Source organism: Anthonomus grandis, chromosome 16 (genome assembly GCF_022605725.1).
Source record: "Anthonomus grandis grandis chromosome 16, icAntGran1.3, whole genome shotgun sequence".
Lineage (NCBI taxonomy): Eukaryota > Metazoa > Arthropoda > Insecta > Coleoptera > Curculionidae > Anthonomus > Anthonomus grandis.
Window position 1 is genome coordinate 7,163,218 of NC_065561.1, and position 22,474 is coordinate 7,185,691.

The following is a 22,474-nucleotide window of genomic DNA, read 5'->3' on the forward strand; positions in this document are numbered from 1 at the left end:
CAAACCACTGGACGCTTGCTTGTCACCATAAAAGAGGGTATTGGGAAGGGTATAATTGGACCTCTTATCATCGATATAGCCGGAAACTATCCCTTCAATATATTGTCGGAAGCACAAATCAGACATACGTTTGCATTCAGACCTAAGGCGAGAAAATTTTATATAGTTTTCATCTGTATTATCTCTCATATATAATGAATGAGCACTCCTTTTGTTCCTAGTTAACTTTCTAAGTTCAGGGGAGGACCACTTAGGAAATGAGGAAGTTCTATATTTCTTTAAAGGAATAAAATATGCAATCCCCATAGAGAGATATTCATAAAAAACGCTGATTGATAAGTTAAGATCACTATGAGATAAACACTCCTCCCAATTAATTGAGGATAGAAAGATATTAAGCTCATTGTAGTTACCGTTTCGGAAATCATAAAAAAATTCTTCATAAGCTAGATTTGAAAAAATTGTGTTATTTGCTGTTGAAATATCCAAATGACACTCATATCCAATATGATGAAAATTAGCTTCAAAAAGAGGGTCAGAAGCGTTAAGAACATTTAAATCCTTAACATTAGAAAAAACCAGATCTAAAAGTACATTTGTATCATTAGGAATCAAGTTACATTGATAAAATTTTAAATAACCAAATCTTTGTGCAACATCTAAAGCTGGGTCACCTCTTGGGCATTGAACCAGGAGACCATGCTCGTCATTGCCCCATGCAGACCTTGGTAGGTTGTAATCTCCAAACAGATATACATTTAGGTTGGCATATTGAGTAGTAACACACTCCATGGTTTGACAATGCCAGATATAAGTATCCCGAGGTGATTGTGGAGGTATATAAACACCACCAATAATGAACTTAGTCCCATTACACTGGCATAGAATCAGAATTTGCTCAATACGGTCCTCTTGAATAGAAATACACTGTGATTGTATACTATCACTGACAAATATCAGAATACCACCTCCACTCAACTTACTGCTAGTTCGATAGCTTCTGTCACATCTGAAGACCCTGAAACCCTTGCACGTTAGTTCAGCATCTACAATACTGTCATTTAAATTGCTCTCCACCAATATAATTATATCATAAGAACAGGACATAATACTACTGAGTAATGGTTGAATCTTCGTACGCAGACCTCCAACATTTTGGTAAAACACAGTTAATGGGGTTGAAGCAAGTTTTTTTGTTTGGACTCTACAACTACTGGAACACCTTTATGATACTGAATAATCAGGTTTTCCTCACCAGCAGATTTTCTATAAAGACTTCTTAGATTCCTTATATGCATCCTGTTCCATCTTAGTCTGGTCATTAGACCATTTGTATGGCATCCCACGAAGCTTACCCTTACATTTAAGGGCCGTCTTAACAGTAGTAGCAGTGCATATCAGTTTAACCGGTCTAGTGCTATTAGAAACTTTACCTACCCTAAGTACACGACTTATGGTTGCAACTTCTTGCTGCAGACCTAGCTTCTGGAATACCTCTTGAACCAGATTTTTGTCGTGTAATATACGATCGTTCAAATTAGTCGATGTAGATTCTGGAACATTGTAAATCATAAGATCTTACAAATTAAACATTATTCAGTGCCAATAAAAAAATTAATATATTTTTATTTCTGAGATGCTTTAGTGATAATATGTACTTAAATGCTCCAGTGTCTTTATATATTATCTAAATTGTTTACATATTACATTATTTTTGCCTGTATTTGAATAGCTTATAAAAATGGAAGAATTACATTTTTTCGCCTGGATGAACGCCTAGCAGGGTATGCTTTTAAGCTGCTATAATAACTTAAGTAGGTATCAAAAGCTATGAATGTTATTGCGGATAAACTTTAGATGCAATACCAGAGTCCTTAGAGAGACATCCCTTTTTCTGGTTGAATGTCACCATACAAACTATGGTAAATTTTCTCCAATTAATCGACTCCACATGTTGGGAAATTAATCAGGCTTTTGACTTAGTGGATTTAAAGCCTTCAAAACATGAAAGGTGTCTGAGTGAGTTTACTCATTGAGCGCTAAGTGTTAAGTATCAAATAAATTTGATGGCTTTTACTTTTCTTATTTTGATTATTTTAATGGTATGTTTTTAGATAGATATATTGTTGATTTATAGAAAATTTGGATATTTAATAGATTAAGTTCATTATACAATATCTTATTAATATATTTGTTGATGGCAGAATAATTATATACACTTAGGGTTAGGATATAATTTATTTTGTAATTTTGTTAGAATGGGGACATTAAATAAAAAATAAAAAAAATAAAATAAAAATAAAAAAGAAACACTAAAAAAATGTTAATAGACACTTAATTATACCACCAAATAAAAAAAACTATTAATTTAAACATAAGTATATAAATAAAAGGGCATTTATCATTATACAATCTGCAAAAAAATCATAAGAGATATTTTTGTTTATTGTATGCAAGGAGCATCATTAAAAAATTCTTCAACAGAATAGTATAGGTCTTGTAGATGATTAAAGATTGAAATACTGTCAGAAAAAATAGATTTTTTTGTTAAAGATCAAGGACTCAACGACGGTGTAAAATTACCTGATTCCTGCTTGCATATTGGGTATTCCTTACCATGAACTTTAATAAAATACCCTTTTTTCTTTCCGCATCAGATGTTTCATGTTTCATCTTTGAAAACCAGACTATTTCTTTGGATTCATGGTCATTTTCTTTTAACTTTCTTTGCAGATTAAGAGTTTCTAGCTCATACTCTTTTCTTTCTTCCTCATTATAATTAGACTGGCATCTTTCTAAACACAAAATCTTCTAGCCACCTACCGTTATGACATCAGAAACTCATTCCAGACAACTTGATTAGAAAAAATCTCTTTATTTATGCAGCATTTAAAATTGCAATTCATTTCTTTCATTTGTCAGGTTTTTACACTAAAATTCAATATAAAATCCAAAAAATTGAAATCATGTTTTTTTTTTTGGTTTTTCTAAAAAAGCTTGTAATTTCATGAAATCTTATTTATCTGGGAGAAATAATGTGGTTAAGATTGGTAATTGTCTATCAGATCAATATATGTCAACCTCAGGTGTTCCCCAGGGTAGCAAGCTTGGTCCCTTGCTTTTTGTTCTTTTTATTAATGACCTGCCTGATTGTGTCTCCTCATCTGTAAGTCTGATGTATGCTGATGATTTTAAACTATTTAAAACTATTGCTGTCAAGAAAGATGCTGTAAAATTAAAAAATGACCTATGTTCTGTGGTTGATTGGTTCAAGATTAATAAGATGTCCCTTAAAGTTCAAAAATGTGCTGTGGTCACTTTCACTTGTAAAGTTAACTATTTTTTTGAAGACTACTATATTGATAATACCAAAATTCTTAGAAAAAACTTTAATTAGAGATTTGGGAGTAACTTTTCAGACCAATATGAAATTTAATTGTCACTATAGTGAAATAGTTAATAAGGCTTACCATTCTTTGGGTTTTATAACAAGAAACAGTAAAAATTTTAAAGTCAGCACTATCATTAGACTTTATAGTGCCCTTGTTAGGCCACATATGGAGTATGCCTCTACTATCTGGTCACCTGAAGCATCATCACATTCAGACATGATTGAGAAGGTACAGAAAAGATTTTAAAGATTTCTGTATGTCAGAAAGAACAAAGAATACCCATATATGGTGTCATACAGGGCAATGTTAAAAACGTTTGACTTCCAGATGCTCTGTACCAGAGGGCAGAATCAGGCAGTCATTTTTATATATTTCATTGTAAATAATGTTAAATGCTTGAGCTGTGATCTAATTGAATACATTTCTTTTAAGATACCAAAGACTATATTAAGAATAACTAATAAAGAGCTTTTTTATATAAATAATTTTAATACTACATCTCCAATCAATAATATGTTAACCATTTGTAACAATGTTTTAAATGGCTTTGAAGATGTAGATATATTTAATATCAGGGTTAAGGAAATTAGGAGGTTGCTTGAGCATGGGGTTAGGTTTAGTGTTATTGTTGTGAAATTATTTTAATATGTTTTTTGTTTGTTTTTTTTTTCCTGTTATAGGCTTTGCATGTAATTACTATTACCCGATTTATAGTGTTTGTAAAGTTTTTTGAATAAATAAATAAATGTTGTGTAATTCAAAACTATCTCAAGAATCCTAAACAGCTGGTGGCTGAATACCTAGTAAACTGTCTTGCTCTTAATGACGGTAGGATCCACTCACTGGAGGTCCCTCTTAATCCCAACATCCAGCTATCATCAAGCAGAAATCCGTCAGACGTGGAATCAATGCAGGTTCCCAACACAGATGAAAATTTTTTATTGGCCCTTCAGATTCCAAAGGAGTCAAGGTAGCCCCAAATTCCAAGTTCTCGTTAATGGTATTAAATGTACAATCTCTCCGTAATAAAACAGGTGAACTTTCTCTACTTTTGAATGAACTAAAGGAACCTAATATTATCCTCCTCACAGAACATTGGCTTAAAGTGAACGAAATGATGTACATTAGTAACTATGTAGTGATTTCTAGCTTTTGTAGAACTGAATTATCTCATGGAGGATGTATGATCTTAGCTGGCAAGTTTTTTAATGGAAAGCACTTTTCAAAAAATTGATAAATTTAACCATCTTCTAAAGGAATCTGTTTTTGAATTTGCTGCATCTTTTTGTGAGGATTTAAACCTATACATTATTTGTATTTATCGGTCACCATTATCTGATAGCTCTGAATTCTGCTTATGCTTGGAAAGTCTCCTGCTTATGATCCCATGTTCATCCTCCATACTGTTGGCGGGTGATTTCAATGTAAATTATAATGAGAAATCTATTGCAACACTGACCCTTCGTAATTTACTCAGTTCATTTAACCTTCAAATGCATGTTAGGTCTCCCACTCGCATCACACGGTTCTCGTCCAGCACCATTGACTATGTTTGCATTAATTATCCCGAACATATGGTGGATTGCACTGTTGTGAATTCTGGCATGTCGGACCACGAGGCAGTGATCTGTGAAATCAGTGAAGGGAAATGCCCCAAAACTGCTGAGTGCTCCTACGGTCGAATTTTCAGCAGACGGTACTACCACAGATTCCATGACTCGTGTGTGACTGCTGGATGGGAAAGCGTGTTGAATTCGACGGATCCATTGTCGTGTTTCCACCGGAAATTGATAAACCTCTTTGATGTCTCTTTTCCCATGGTGAAAATTAGACCAAAAAAGAACAAGAAGTCATGGTTAACTAAGGGACTTAAAACTTCATGTAGAAATTTGAGATCCCTTCACACATTAGGAAAGTTCACGAATTGCCCAGCTTTTCATCAATATTTTAACTCTTATAGGTCTTTGTGTCGGCGACTAATAAAAATCGCCAAAAGATCCTTCTACTCAAATTGCCTAAATAAGGCCACCAACAAGTCTAAAGAATGCTGGAAGATTGTTAATGATATCCGTCAATCATACAGCAATTATTCCATGGCAGTCCCTGAATGTTCTGCTAGTCATATAAATTACTTTTTTATTGGAATTGCTGATAAAACCCATAAAGATTTGGGTTTCCCAACAACAGATCCACTTACTTATTTATCAAGCACCAGTATTCAAGGATCATTTTTCTTTATACCTACAGACTTGGTTGAGCTTAAGGAGGTATTAACTTCTATAAAGAACAAAAACTCAGCCGGGGAGGATGGCCTATCTGCCAAAATACTCCTGAACATGCCGGACATCTCTCTGAGTGTCCTTGTTGAAGCTATAAATGCATCATGGGTTATGGGCACCTTTCCCGCTTGCCTAAAATCAGCTAAGGTTATCCCAATTCATAAGACGGGCAGCCTCACTGAACCATCAAACTTTAGACCAATATCCCTTCTGTCCACACTTTCAAAGATTATTGAAAAATTGGTTAAAGAACGTGTGATGTCTTATTTAAAATCAAAGATTATTCTTAGTGGTTCTCAGTTTGGCTTTCAAGAAAATAAAAACACAAATGACGCAATGTTTAACTTTATGAGTGATGTCTACTGTCAGATTAATGGTGGTGGAGTTTCCGCTGCTGTGTTTTGTGACTTGTCGAAAGCCTTCGACTGCGTCAGTCACGAGGTTCTGCTGCGGAAGCTCTTCCACTATGGTTTTAGGGGCTTGGCGGCGAGTTGGTTTTGTTCATATCTAAAGGGTCGTCGTCAGAGAATGTGTGTGGGGTCGGAGTATTCTGAATATCAATCTGTTTCCTGGGGAGTACCTCAAGGGTCGGTACTGGCACCAATACTTTTTCTCCTATATATTAATGACCTCGTCCGACTTAATATCCAGGAAAAATTCACGCTCTTTGCTGACGACACCACCGTTCTCTGGCATGGGTATGATACCGACTCTTTAAGAATAGCCATGTTGGCTGATTTTCAACTTATATATGAGTGGTTCAGGGCAAATTTACTATCATTAAATCCAGAGAAGACAAAACTAATTTGTTTTACAAATAATCATAGTCTTGATAATATTCTTATTGCTAACTGCCCTGTCCCGCCTTATTCTAACAATAAGTTTTTGGGTCTGGTGATTGACAAGGAACTTAAGTTTGAGGACCATATACGGAGTCTCAGCAATAGGGTTTCTGCGGGTTGTTTTGCTGTTAGGGTGACCTGTCGGGAGCTTGGCATGGGGATTGGGAGAGCCATGTACTTTTCCCTGATTGAGTCCCATCTCAGGTATGGTGTCTGCTTTTGGGGTAGTGCAAGCAACTATCTTCTACAGATGTTGTTTGTTCTACAGAAACGTGCTGTGCGTTATATATGCGGGATATCACCTAGGGAATCATGCCGACCATATTTTATCAGGGAGGGCATTCTTACAATCTACTGCCTATACATACAGGAGGTGGCATAATCCCATCAATACAGGCTTGTCCTACAAAATCCACGATATGTCACTCGCCAGCGGAATAATTTGCGGCTTCCCATTCCAACATCTGCCTTGGTAGAGATCAATTTTTTATGAAGGTATAAAAATCTTTAACCACCTACCAGAAGACATTAGAGAGGCAAAATCTCTCATCAAATTTAAGTTTCTCTTGAGGAGATTTCTGAGTGGTCGAGCTTATTACTCTGTGGCTGAATATTTCAACGACAATCAGATTTTAATTAATTAAGGGAGACCTAGCTCTTTTCCTAACCTGTTTGTTTTAAATGTTTTTCTTTTTTTAACCCTAGATATTGAACTGTACTTAGTTAAGAAAAGTTAGATATAGTTGATTTTATTAATTCAAAAAAAAAATTTAAATTTTAACTGTTTAACTTTGATCCGTCATTGTAACTTGTATTTTTAAATATAATTTTAACCTTGTAACTCTGTCTCTTTAGGATTAGGTGAAGCTTTGTTTATAACAATTTTTTGTTCAAACAATAAAGCGAATTTGAATTTGAATCTTTATTTGTAAAGTTCGAAAATTACTTAATCACAAAAGAATGTTGCGTAAGGAAAAACCAAAGTTTCATTCCTTGTACTACCTTTAAGTAAAATTTTCATAATCTAAAATAGATTAGCCAGTCTGCCTGGTAACAGAAAAACATATGATATCACTTATCTTTTTTTAAATATTATATTTTTATCCCTGTGAAGCTTTGGCTAAATGAAAAAATCATAATTACTAAGTTTGGATTCCTTTTAGGCTGCTATGACTAATGCTTGGTGGTATATCAGTTTTTAAGAGATAAGGATATAACTCTGAGTCATTAAATACCCATTGTTATGCATCTTAATTTGTCATTCTTTACAAGAACTTTAATGCTTATTAGTTTCCTGTTTGTTGCATTGATTATTTTGAACATGATTTTAGGAACCTTCTGATTATTTAGGCAAGATTTTTTACTTTAGATTGCCACATAATTTTAGAGAGGGTAAAGAAAGATAAGTGATATTATTTTATTTGCAACTGGTTATGTAATTAAGAACAAGATTGCTGATGTGGTTTATATTATTACTTTGATGTAATAAAAATTTGACCACTATTTTTTTTCAATTCAGGTGTCAAAGGAAGAATTAGCAAAATTAGTTCAGGGTTTTGAAAAACAAGATATCCTTACATCATCCGGTGTCACGCTGGCAGGTAACAGATATATCTACCTCTCAGGCACAGACCGAGTCATAAGGGCAAAACTTGGCAAAGTGGGAGTTCATTGTATGAAGACAACTCAGGGTAAGTTAATAGAACATGATTATATGGCAACTTTACACAATTTAAAATAGTTTTTCATTTTAAGAATATTTTTGCTGGCTCAGCAATTTAAGCTTGAACCTATAATATAAAATTAATTTCAGTTTTAAAATTCTAATTTTCAAGGACCAAAAACTTCAAAATGTTTTTGATAAATGACATTGAATGTATGGCAAATTAAAATCTTACATTATCTCATTTCTGTAGTGACTGACAGCATTTATCATTTTATTGAAGACAGGGGGAATGAATATCATATAAAAGTTGATTTCTTGGAATTATTTATTTCTTGTCAAGTAAATTTCTTTACTGAACATGATTAGAGATTTAAAAGAGATTTAATGATAATACTGATAACACATTGGTGTTTTAAAAAGCAATATTCTATTGGCATTTTAAAAGTTGGATTGCCATAAACAGCTTTGTCTATCTAAAACTTAATGGCTCTTATCATGTTAGTCAGGAAATAAATAAAAATCCTAACAAGCAATAATGTATTTTTAACTGTGTTGTAATCAGTAAGTTATAAGTGAGATAAAAAAAATTGCATACACTTGACATTCTATTACATCAATCCCTATTTGCAGACTGACTTTGTAGATAGATATTTGTCAATGATCTTTCATGTGTAATATATATATTTTAACTATAGAATAATGTTTTACATTGCAATAAATTCAGACACATCATGCCATTAAAGAAGTGGAAAGTAAAATAAACATAAGAAAGAGTATTCCTGTTAAAGTAGTCCATAATTTCAGCAGTGCTTAAATAGAATTCTGACTTCTGAAGCACATCTACCAAATTTAATAAGTTTAATCTTTTTAAACTGATGAATGTTTGTAGGAATAATTGTAGGCTCTAAAATGGCTAGTTTTAAAAATCCTAAATGTGAAAAGGTTGATCAATAAAAAGACTGAATGGCAGTGTCGATCTTAGGTTAGACAAAAGACCAGCAATTTTAACCTCATGTTCTCTCAGTCAAGTAGGATGAAACCTATGACATAAGAATAGTTATGTTTTACCTATCTATTATTGATTTATAATACCTTAGAAACGGAATATGTTATGGTAGCAATAATACCTGCTATCACACCTAGGGCATTATAAGCGGGCATTATGATAATGCCCAGAAATTTTATTGCTTATCCAATTTTATTTCTCTCATAATAAAGAATAAACATCCATTTTATACAAAAAATTATGTTTCTTTATATACTAAAAGTTAAACTTTATTTCCAAAATAAAAAATAAAATTATGAAATGTCCCGGAAAATGTAGCTGATCCCACTATAGAATGGTCGGTGTTTTTCGTGATGGTAGAGGTGGCAGCACTAACGCTATTTTGTATAGTTTGTAAATTGTTCATTAAAGAATTTTCAATAGTCGATCCGGAATTAACCTCGGAATTAACTGAATTGGCAATCATTTTGGCTACTTTATTTTTGGATGAAATACTTTCTTCTATATATCCTTCAGCTACTGAAGAGCTTTTCCATTTCCCATGTTGTTTTAGCATTTCAAACGAAGCACCTGCCTCAACAAGTAAAGTTGACGATGTGCGACGCAAGCAGTGGCCGGTATAAGCTACTGCATTATCCAGTTTTAAAAATTTAGCGATCAATGTTGGGACGCTTCCTATGGTATTTTTTCCAACTGGTTGTACTGTACAGCAACTCTTTCTATAGGTAAGAAAGAATCTTTGCTCCTTTATTCCAGCTGGTCTTAATGCTGTGTACTTTTTTATTAAATTTAAAGCGCCTAAATCTTCTTCAATGATAGTAAAACTTTTTGAAGTTGAAGTTTTAGTTTCTGGTACCTTTATAACCAAGACCGTTCCTCTATCTTCAATATCATCAATGGTCATTTTGATCAACTCATCTCGTCTTAAACCTCCAAAAACACCCATTACCAATGTGACTTTGTGTACCAAGTAGATATCATCAGGAGCCTTCTTAATAAATTTTATTATTTGTTCACTTTCCAAAACTTTAGACTTCTTCGGGACATATCCTTTCAACTTAACTTTTAAAAGATATGAGACGATGGTATTGCGAGATGTCTATATTTTTATAGACCATTAACGTAGACCTTAGGGTAGAATACTTGGTCCAGAGAGAGTTCGGACTGTATTTTTCCGACTAAAAATATTAAAATTTGTTAAACATATGTACCTATTAAAATAAAATCAATAACTTACCAGTTCCTGAAAATATGCCATTAGAACGGTTTCGGTTATTTGAACAATTGCGTTGGCATCTTTCCAAATACCAAATATGCCATACCTCCGATCATACTGTTGCCTTGATTTAACTGGCAAAAGATTTTCGGTCGCTTTTATGGCCTTTTCTCTTATATTTTGTGGAATTTCTTCCATTTTAAGCAAATATTTAAACAAAAAATGCCAACTGACTAACTGACAGAAACATCAAAGTCAAACTTAAATAATCACTGCAAGTCACTTGATAAATTTCTGTAGGTAGGTATGTACGTATACCTTATACCTTACCATTATACCATATACCTGTACAGGTAGACCCTATTTTTTAATTAATATTAAAATTATTTTTGTTCATAAAAATTAATTTGTAGGTAAAACATAAAGCATTGTATGCACCACAGGCCTTGTTAGACTCTAATGCCCATCAGGCGGAAACCTACTATTTCCACCTTCCGGGCATTATTGTCCTTACAATGCCCTTGATACATAAATAGCTATATGATTAAGCTTATCAAAGGCCTTACTAGTAATTTTCTCTAATATCCTAAAAAACATAAGTTAAATTGGTTTCATTCAGTGGTCAAAGTATGAAAAATGTGTGTTTTTTTTAAATTTCTACTGTGACAATTATAATTAATTCAGAATTGCCATAGCAGAGAAATTCTATTCTACAACAAAAAGAAAATAAACAAAATGTATTTCAATTTATGTATTACAACAAATTATTTGTTGTGTTATTGTTAAAGAACTAAAATATTTACTATTTATACATGCAAAGGTTTCAAAAGGATGTAAGCACCATGATTAAAACATTTCATGGAAATATGAGAAACACAAAGTAAAACCATATTTTACTCTTTCTACTATTAACTTTCACAAACTTTTTAATAAATAGGTCATTTAATCATGAATAAAACATGCTATATTTGATTTCTGAAATAACTCTGAATGTAGAAATATGGTACTTTAAGGATATATTCTGATTAATTGTTATTAACACCATAAGTCTATACATATACACTATCGGACAAAAGTAGAGCAACAAAGTTCAATTTTATTCATGTTTGATTAAAAAAAATTATTGGGTTGTGATTTTTCGCTAAGCTTAATGTCACACTATCCTTACACTGAAAGTAAAATTTCAGTACATTTTGGTGTACTTTTATTCATTTTAAGGCGACAAAAGTAGAGCAACAAATTGTATTTAACAGTTATTTTATTTTACTTTAATTCAACAAAAAATATTTAACACATTTAACAACAAAAACAATTGAAAGTAATACATTAGTAATTGATAGAATATCCATTATTATTAATTACTTGCTGACAACGGCGCGGCATTGAAGCAATCAACTTCTGAATGACATTTTCGGGAAGACTTGTCCAAACTTCACTAATTTTATTTATTAAGGATTGTTTATTTGGAAACATTTGGGTACGAATACGACGTTCTACTTCTTCCCAGAGATTGTCAATGGGGTTAAGGTCTGGGGATTGTGCTGGCCACTGTAAAACACGAACATTATTTTCCCGAAACCACTGTTGAACAACTTGTGAATAATGTTTTGGATCATTGTCCTGTTAAAAAATAAAACGCAATGGCATTTCCCATTCTGCATAAGGAAGCATAACATTCTGCATGATATCCTTATAAACAAATCGGTCCATCGTATCATTAATAAAGTGCATAGGGCCTACCTCATTCCATGAAAAACAACCGCATAAAAATACAATACCTTTACCATGCTTAATTGTAGGTGTTTAGGAATTTAGGATTAAACCTTGTATTGAGTGGTCGCCTCACACGCCTCATTCCATCAGAATTGAATATTTTGTAGCGCGTTTCATCACTGAATAGAACTTTTTTCCAGTCATTGACGGTCCAGTTTAAATGCCGGCGTGCAAATGCCAACCTTGCTGCTCTATTTCTTATTGAAACTAACGGCTTTTTAGCTGGACGTCTACTAAATAACTTTGCGTCTACTAACCTTCTTTGTACTGTTCGTATACCAACCGTAATTTCTGGAATTTCGTCAATAATTCGAGGTGCGGACTTCCAAGGATCAAAAGTCAAAGTCAAAAATAGCTTTATTGTTACGTAACATCATCTGTTGTTAACAAAGCATTATATAAAATCTTAAAGATAGTTGACAACATAATCTTTTACAAAAATATAAAAATTTTAACAATTCTTACATACATAGAATATAGAACACACCCAAAGAAAGGGTAGTAAGAATTCACATTACGCTGCGCAAAACTCTTCACTGTCAAAAAATTGTATTTAAAAACTCGTCTACAGAATAAAACGCTTTAGCAAGCAAGAGTTTCTTTATATTTTTTCTAAAACGTTTTTCACAATTTCCCCTTTATATAAGCCTTATATAAAGGGGTAGGTGGTTAAAAAGCCTTCTGCCCCCGTACACAAAAGAGGACTATCTGCTCACTTTTTGGGATAGGCAGAGGTAAAGAGAAGGTTGTTCGGAGATTGTAACCCAAGGAGGGGGGGGCCAAGCTGATGGCGATATTTTTTGTGGATAAGACAAACAGTCTCTAAAATAAAAAGGCATGGAAATGTCAGGACAGAGTATTTTAAAAATAATGGCCTACAGGGGCTACGAAAGGGAGCTGCACACTTGTAGCATATGGCTCTTTCTTGCAAAATAAATAGAGAGCTGAACAAATACTGAGAGCACACACCCTAGATAAGACTCAATAAGAGCATGGTAGGCAATTTTGGCCACATCCAAGTCCCAGAGAATGTGTTATTACTCTAATAGCATAACAGTTGGATGATAACTTCCCTAATAAAGAGGAGATATGATTTTCAAATTTAATTGCTTATCAATCATCAGGCCCAAAAATTTGCATGTTTCAGAAGGACTTTTGTTTCATTTTACAAAGTGACAGTTCCAAGGTTACATTTAAAAGTTAAAATATTAGTTTTAGAAATATTAAAAGTTCATCTATTAGATTCACACCATGACTTTACAAGAATTAAATCTTCATCAACGATATTCCTTAATCTCTTGGTGTCAGTGTCATGCCAAAGTAATGTTGTATCATCTGCAAAGATAGTAAATTTGCCCCTAATTGGAATTTGAGAGATATCATTGACATATAGCAGGAACAATATTGGTCCAAGAACAGAACCCTGGGGTACACCAGTGTCCATATCCAGATGGGATGACATATCATTGTCAAAGAATACCCTTTGTGTTCTTCCAGATAGGTAAGAACGAAACCAGTCGAGAGCAACTCTGAATCCATAGGTTTCTAACTTCTGCAGCAGTATTTTGTGACTTACACAGTCAAACGCCTTAGATAAGTCACAGAACACCGCCGCCGCACTCTCCCCAGCGTTCAACCCCATGTACAGACTCTCCAAAAAATTGAAAATAGCATCAGATGTACCCAGTTTCGTCCAGAATCCAAATTGCTGATGGTTAAGAACATTATGCCGTTTCAGAAATTCCATCATCCTAGTTTTTACCAATCTTTCTACAAGCTTGCCTGGCGCGTGGGAAGCAGGGCTATGGGTCTGAAATTTGATGGGTCATCATAGGTTTCACCCTTAAATAATGGTATAATCAAGGCATCCTTGAGTAAATGTGGAAAGGACCCACTTGAAAGTGAAACATTTAACACCTCAGCCAAAGAATCAAGGGTTGGTAGCGGTAGCGCTGTTGGGACCTTTAGATCATTTTGGGAAATCCTTTTGATGCGTCTGTCAGTCATTACTGATATTTTCCTTGGCCTTCCCGATTTTGGCAACTTCTCTAAATGTCCCCTCTCATTATACGATCATATTATTTTGGACACAGTGTACCTCAAACTGTCTTGAAATATTGGCTTGTTTGTTACCTTCCATGAATCCATTCACAACTCTTTGCTTCAAGTCTTTTGAAAATGGAATTCCTTCGGCATGATTAATCTTACACAGAAATGTTCAAAAAAACATAAAAATCACCTTACACTATTATTTTATCCCTTTACTTTTGCTAAAACCCTTCTTTTGAACAAATTATTTGAACGTTGCTTTACTTTTGACGCGTTACTATGAAGCATTTAAACTTAAACGTCAAAATAAAATCATTTGTTTTGATTGCGAAAATTTTTGTTGACATTGATAATCATAGCCTACTTTGTAGTTTGAAAATTTAGTGGATTTGTAATTGTATACATTATCATGCATTTATAATTTTAAAATCGGTATTTGCAAATATTTCTGGAAGTGTTACTCTACTTTTGTCCGATAGTGTATGTGACTCAGAAATATTTACTTATATATTAATATTTAATTTTTATATTAATATATAATTATTATAAACAGGAAAACAATATATCTCACTAATATTTGATTTCAAATCACTCAAGTACTGTAGTTGAACCAAATTTATTCATATTCAGTTACCAGATATACATATGTCAAAATTAATCCAGATTATAGATTACAAAATTCTGAGCAAATCAACTATTTATTAATACATTACACAGTATGTGTTTGTACAAGTCAAGATGTAAGTCTAATAGCTAGAAATAAATATAAAACAATAGAAATTTAAATTAACTAGTAGACAATATGCGCTTATGCCAGTATTCAGTTTATTTGATATAAACTTTTACAATATAATTGAGAGGATAACGTCTTAATATTATTATGAAAATGTAAATACGTTAATTATTTTCCTAGTTTTTGTACTATTTTTATCTATAGTGTTTAGTTTTTAAGTAATTCATCTTGTTCGAGAGCCCCATTTTGGCCCCAATTTAGGTTACATTATTGTAAATCCCTGTAGTTCTAATTTTCTAGAATTTGTATACTTGCTTGCTTTGACTGTCAGTATTCTCCTAAAATTATTGGTCTCTTTCGGCAAAAGCAATGAAGATAATTCCAAATATTTCGAAACTGTTCCATCGGGTTTTAAAAAGGACGCGCTTCGTGACAATTCATTCAGTTTTAATTGTTTAGTCAGTTTTTACCTTGGAAACAATTAAACGACAGTCAAGGCGAGTTAGGTTAGTGTTTTTGACGTTGATAATAAAAGTGTGTTCCCGAATTTCGTTACAATATGATATTTAAAAAAAAACATAAATCAATTAATTAAAATGAGACAAAGCAGGTATCAATAATTCAAATAACTAAAAGGAGAATATGTAATACTTTAAACAGGTTTAAAAATCAAGCATGTAAAAATACTACAATAGAAATAAAATAGAAAGATAATAAAAATAGAATAAACAAACCTAAAAACATTAAGTATAGACACCTAATCTAAAGGGGCAAGGTCAGGTATTCGCCTTTGAATATGGTTCTATTTCTATTCCTGAAAATGTAAATAAATTTAAATTTCTAAACCTTCCTCTACATGACTCTTGGTACCACACAGTAGTTGCAAATAAAATGCTCTCAAAAGGCCAAAAAAGTATAATAATACACACCCCACAAAAATTATCGCACACTTATTATTTCTTAAATATTTTAAATTTTTTGCCTGTTTTTTAAAATTTCATTGATATTAATAATTAAATGACCAAATAATACGACTTTTGCAACATTTATTTTAAATCAGTTCAATCTACAGAGGACAAACATTTTTATTTACCAAAAGATACAAAAATCAAAAAAATTGTACAAAACATGTATACAAAAAAAAATGAACTTTATTTAAGCCAATGAATTTCTAATAGCGTGTGTTACCACCGCCCCTGGCTCTAATTACAGCTTCCATTCGCCTTCGAAGGCTTCTAAACAGGTTCTGGAGGTATTCTTGCGGCACGTTTGCCAGAAGTCAAACAGAACATTTTGAAGATCATCTGTTGTTCTTATTGGTGCTGAATTTGCCATCCTAGATGGTCCCAGACATGTTCTATCGGTTAAGGTCCGGGCTACGTGCAGGCCAATTTAGGGTGGGTATCTCGACCTCTTCTAAGTATTGCCGAACAACTCTAGCAGCGTGTGGACGAGCATTATCATAGAATTATCGCCGATATATGGCATATTAGGGCTCTACATGGGGTTCTAGGATATCGGTTATGTACCTGTCAGCATTTAGTCTTCCATCATTCACTAGTACTAGATCCGTGCGACCCTCAAAAGAAATTCCTCCCCAAACCATGATAGAGCCACCGCCAAAGCTTTCAGTTTGATAAAAATTAACCTGATCGTGCTTGTTCACCACGTCGCCTATATACTGGTATGCGCCTATTTGATGAATATAGACTGAATAAAATATTGGACCGATCTTGAATATTCCAATTTGCGTGTTCTGTAGCAAATTGCAATCTTGCTACTCGATGTTCTCTGGTAAGACGTGGATCTCTAGCTGGCACTCTGGCTCGTAAACCTGCTTCTCTCAGCCTATTTCCAACTGTCTGTACGCTTATTCGGACATTACGAGCAGCCAACAGATCTGTTTGCAGTCTTCTAGAGGTGGTATGCCTAATTCTTAAAGCCGTTAACCTTAAGTAACGATCATCTACTGCCGAAGTTACCCTTCTGCGGCCTTGTCCGGGTCGTCTGGATAGTTGTCCTGTTTCTTGGTAACGATTAACAACTCTGGATATGGTGCTTTGTTGAACTCCCATTACCCGAGCGACGTATCTTTGACTGCGGCCATCTTCTATGAGCGCAATCATTCTAGCGGCTTCTTCATTAGTCACATGTCTTGTTAAACGTTCAGGCACATCCATTATTAACAATAAATTTAAATTTTCACTTCAGAATAACACTATTTGCTTAGAACGTTTTCGATCTCAATGCATTCTCCAACACAGGAATAATCTACGCGAGCATTTTTGCTTCAAAAAAATATGTAAGAAATTCCGATCATTTTTTGTCCATGATAAGAAACCAGAAATATCTTTTAAGTTGATACATATACAGATTGTCCCAAAAAATATTAAAAATATCTTAAAATATTAGTGATGCGATCATTTTTGTGGGGTGTGTATATGCAATGCCAAAGATTTATATTGTTATAGACCTTAAGATTTTATTATGCAATAAAGTTAAGAATAAATTAAGAACATGGCTAATTAAAAATGAAATTAACTGGTCTACTGGAATTAGACACATTGCTATTAGACACATAAATAATAAATTATAATGATAATTACACAATACATTATACAGGATGTCCCATTAGTGCGATAACGGACGATAGCTCCTTATACAGTGATACAAAACAAATTTTTTTTATAAAAAGTTACTTTACTGTCTAAGGTGCATAACATAAAAATATTTTTGGTTATACAGGGTGATTCATAAATGTGATATGATACACAACTCTTTTAATTTAAATGGAACACCCTATATTTTATTGCATTTTTGGATTGCTTTAAAAATTCTGCATACCTTTTATCGAGCATTGTCTATACCAAAACTTACCCGTTTGTGAGATATTTAATATTTTATCAAAAAATCGACGTTTGCACGTCTCCACAAAAACAAAAATAATTCACTCATTTGGGATCCTACAAGCCAAATCTTTTGTAGGTTGTTAGTGCATACTTACACTTACTTTATGGTCCTATGAGAATTTGATAATATTCTACAGGGTGTTCGCAATACTCTATCCAAAATCAAAAAATGTAAACAACCATATCTTATTTTTTCAAATGGAATGACCCATATTTTTTTATCTTAAAATGTTCACAATGTGATAAGCTTTCTTTTTTGTTAAGCATGTCCTATACCTATCTGTAATAGTTATCGAGTTTTTTACCATTTTTCCTAATTTCGCCCTTAAAATCCACAATAGTCGCGTTTTAATTTAAAAGAAGTTTGCTTAGTTGGCCATGGAAATAACAATTGCACAAAAATCAAGCAATTACTTTGACAGAAGATTTAGTGTTGTCAGTTTATCACTAAAACGAAACATTTTTGCATTAAAAATTAATTTTTCGAAAGAGGATAACCATATATTAAGAATCAAAATATAGATGATTTTATGAGGGTTTGTAATTATAAAGGGTTTATATAGAAAAAATATATTATTCTGTCAACAACTCAATATATTATTCTATTATAAACAACACAGGCGGGCAATTCACAATAATTCGGTTTTGAAAAACTGAACCAAATACCTTTAAATAAAGGTGGTGATGCATTATTCACGTATTAAATAAGGAGAAAGATACATCGCCTGTTCCAGACGATATACTCAAGCGTCGTTTATAAATCATCAAAAACTAGGCAATCCGCTATACTCACACGTCAAATGGCGACTTCATTACCGTTATTTAATATATTTTTTATTAGCAACACTAAACATTTTCAGAGTGACCAACATCAAAAGGACACAACCACTATAAAAATGGCGGCCACCATGCAGTGGTCATTTTTGGGTATCGTGGCCATATGCATTAGCAGTCCAGGTATATTTTTAAGTTCGTGGCTGTCAAACACAAACTAAATGACGCAGCTTGTTCAAATTTTGACAGGCGTCAACTGACAGTTCTCTGTTGACAGGAGCAGAGTTGCCATTTCCATTAAAGGGTGGGAAATTCAAAAAGTCACGGACTTATTGACCCGCCCTCGTAGTAAGACTGTCAGTTTTTGTATTCCTACCTCATATACTGCCGCCGCGCGGTTAGAAAGCAAAAAACTGTAAATTCAATTATAAACCAGCCCTGGAATATAACAATGTGACATCAATTTCCAAGAGAAAAAACTTGAAAAATCCGAATATATTTAGCAAACATTTATGAGCATACTCAGCTAACCGCATCTTCCTCTCATACGTGGCAATATTTATTTTGCTAAATTTTTTGTATTGTATTTTTTCCACTAGACAGTTAGTGAAATTTGCAATTCTTTGAACCATTTAGCTTATAATATAAGGCACTTAATAAGTTTACTTTTTTTTGCAGCTGTGGTAGTATCATTATATGAAGACCCAATCCAGCCACAGCAGGCCGCGTCAGTAGTGGAGAAATTAGGAGATTACCTAATTACTTGCGGATACTAAGGTTTGTAATTTTCTATTTTTACTCAGAAAATATTTTTAGATGAACCAGATAAATGTGAGAATGGGTATTCAAGGAACGCAAATAAATACCCCTTGGCAAAATATGTCTTCTAAAAAAATGTAAAAAGATGTTAAATTATAATAATATTGCTTTAAGAGTTCAAGCACCTTTGATAAATGAATTCTCATATAATCTATAAGCAAAAGTTTTCCAAGCATTACACATGTTCTAGTAATTTTTAATTAATTAATTAATTACATTTGTATTTTTTGCAGGTGTTCCCAAGTCTTCGCTTCCACAGACATGATTACGGTGATGAAGGATTAATTTTTTTATTACAAAATCAGCATTAGTTTATGTTATTGACATGCTGAAATTCAAAGTGCGAAATAAATTATAAAATAATTTTGGAAGGTTAACGTACATAACCAAATATGTTTTAACATATATACTTATTTATAAATTAATGCGTATTTTTTTTTTATAACTCTTGATACATAACTGCTATTATGCTAGATCGGCCCTTAATAATGTGTTAAATTTTTTCCCATAAATACGCTACTATTTGGCTCAACTCATGGCATGTACGTGTGTGAGTTCTAATATATTTTATACACATAGCTTTTTGTATTATGCTCTTAATAATAATGCTAAGTTTAGTGAGGTTTTAATGGAAATATCTCTAGTCCCACTTCTATCGTTCTTTTCAATTTGAAAGATAATTTTAATTTTAGAAACCTAGCACAAAATCGCGATAAACATTCTTTTTTATTTTTATATAATCAAAAGAAAAAATGAAGAGGTGGACACAAGACCCATTTTTGTTTTCCTGCTTGATGCCATTTTTTTATTTTGTGTTTTTCTAAGGTGGTTTATTAATACTATACTAACAGTCGAAGATCTCCTTGATACAATTTCGATTCAGATTTAAATAGGGTCATTGATTTTGATTTGAACTGATATTTTGTTTAAAGAAAAGTATTTCACTGTATTTATTGCAATATCACATAGCATTTATCATTATCAATGTCAATGGACCAGTTTAATCAGAACATTGTAATAAACATCCGAACTTGCAATAAAAATCAGCGTGCCAATTAGTGTAGTTTTTCTTTTTAACATTTTTTTCTTGTGGAATAGCTGAATAATCAATACTAAAATCCAAATTCACTTTAATAAACATTAAAAATCCGCTAGAATGACATTTCCACAAGAATAATAGTCATAATATCATTTATTTTTTGCATTTTTATTTAAAAAAAAAATCAAACTTGTAACCACATTTGTGTTGCTCGCCAGATATAATATCTCGAGAGGTACACTTACTTTGTAATGCTCAGAATCCAAGTAATCAACAATATCGTTTTTCATATTTGTAGCTTTGTAAATTTTTGTCTGTATGATTTGCAAGGGATATTTGTGTATTTAAAATAAACCCAATAAATTTGTACTATAATTTCGTGTTTAATTTCAAATACTTTATTTGCATGTAAAAAGGGAAACAATTATAACTAAAAAAAAACTAATTGCGAGAAGAATTGCATAGTTTTCTTGGACAAATCGCGATTTTTTAAAAGTTGGCAACGGTCATTATTAAGTGTGCCAATCTACCGCTACTACTTACTAGTAAAAATTTAATTAAACTTAAAAAATAAACAGGTCAAAGGGCTTAAAAATTAGCTGGAAAAAATAAACGAAATAAAAAGGCACATAAGGACACCCTGTGTCTCAAAAATCAACGGATAAGCCGGAAACGGGAAATAGACCCGGTGCTCAGGGATTCAAAAACAATGTTTAAAAGAATCTTTTTTGAGTACCGTTAAACGGGGTGAATCGGGACAGTTTGACATTTTTTTACAAACACGTGATTTTCATGCATGCTGAAATGTTTTAGGATGGGTAATATGAAAAACCTGTTGTAGACACAACAGCTATTTGACATTCACGCGTGGCCGTTAGTTATTTGGAAGATTCCAGTGCGTACAGGTGTCCACATATTAGAGCGAAATTTAACGTTTTTTTAATCTGCTGCTAACTTTGTTTGGAAAAGGTATTTATTGGGAGATTTGAGCATTGGGTTGTTAATATAGTATACCTGTGGGTATTTTCTAAATGTTGACTAGTTCTTTTATTATTAATTTTTAAACATAAAAAGTCGCTTTCAGGGGTGAATCGGGACAATGGTCCGGAAATACAAAAAAAACGCCTGGGACTAAGGTCTATCAGAATTATAGTCAAGAACAACTGGAAAAGGCTTTGAGGCAGTTCAAAAGAGTAAATAAATACTTCGATAATCTCCAAACCAACTTGCAAAACGGTAAACCTGAGTCCGTCATTAATTATGATGAAACATGCTTTGTGGATGATCCCGGATGGAAAAAGGTCATCGTAAAAAGAAAAACAAGGCATCCAGAACGGATCATCGATTCAACAAAACAATCGACATCAGTGATATTTGCAGTAAGTGGTGATGGCCATCTATTACCCCCATTTGTTGTTTATAAAAGCGAGCATCTATACGATACCTGGTTGACAAATGGGCCACCAGGTGCGCGGTATGGACGAAATAAAAGTGGCTGGTTCGACCAGCCATTGTTTAAAGACTAGCTCATTTCCATAGCTCTACCTTTCTTGAAGAGGCGTCCGGCACCAAGGGTTGTCATTGGCGATAATTTGTGTAGTCATTTGTCGCATAGGGTGATTGAATTATGCGAAGAAAATAATATTCGGTTTTCTTTTTTGCCGCCAAATTCAACCCATTTAACACAACCACTTGACGTGTCCGTTTTTGGCCCGATGAAAAAGGCTTGGAGGTCAACTCTAGAAGGTTGGAAAAAACAATACAAGGGTTCTTTGCCGAAGGAGTATTTTCCAAGTCTACTAAGGCAAGCTGTAAGCAAACTAGAAACAACTCTAACACAAAATATTAAAAGCGGTTTTCGTTGCACGGGAATCATTCCCATCGATAGAAATCAAGTTTTGAAAAGGTTGCCACCAGAAAGACACCTCGAAGAAGATGATATAATGACTAACCTAACTATGCTATAATGTCCTAATG

The 22,474-nt window shown here is 33.2% G+C and overlaps 1 protein-coding gene across 1 annotated transcript in view; it reads left to right on the forward strand.

Annotated features, from left to right (window-relative positions):
* Nucleotides 1-19,883, forward strand: part of LOC126746000 (profilin) — a 29,094-nt gene extending 9,211 nt beyond the window's left edge. Inside the window, exons 2-4 of the mRNA XM_050454088.1 lie at nucleotides 8,033-8,204; nucleotides 19,318-19,416; nucleotides 19,692-19,883. Of these exons, the coding sequence (XP_050310045.1) occupies nucleotides 8,033-8,204; nucleotides 19,318-19,415 (270 nt within the window). The 3' untranslated portion in view covers nucleotide 19,416; nucleotides 19,692-19,883. The remainder of the gene's footprint in view (nucleotides 1-8,032; nucleotides 8,205-19,317; nucleotides 19,417-19,691) is intronic.
* The last annotated feature ends 2,591 nt before the right edge of the window (nucleotides 19,884-22,474 follow it).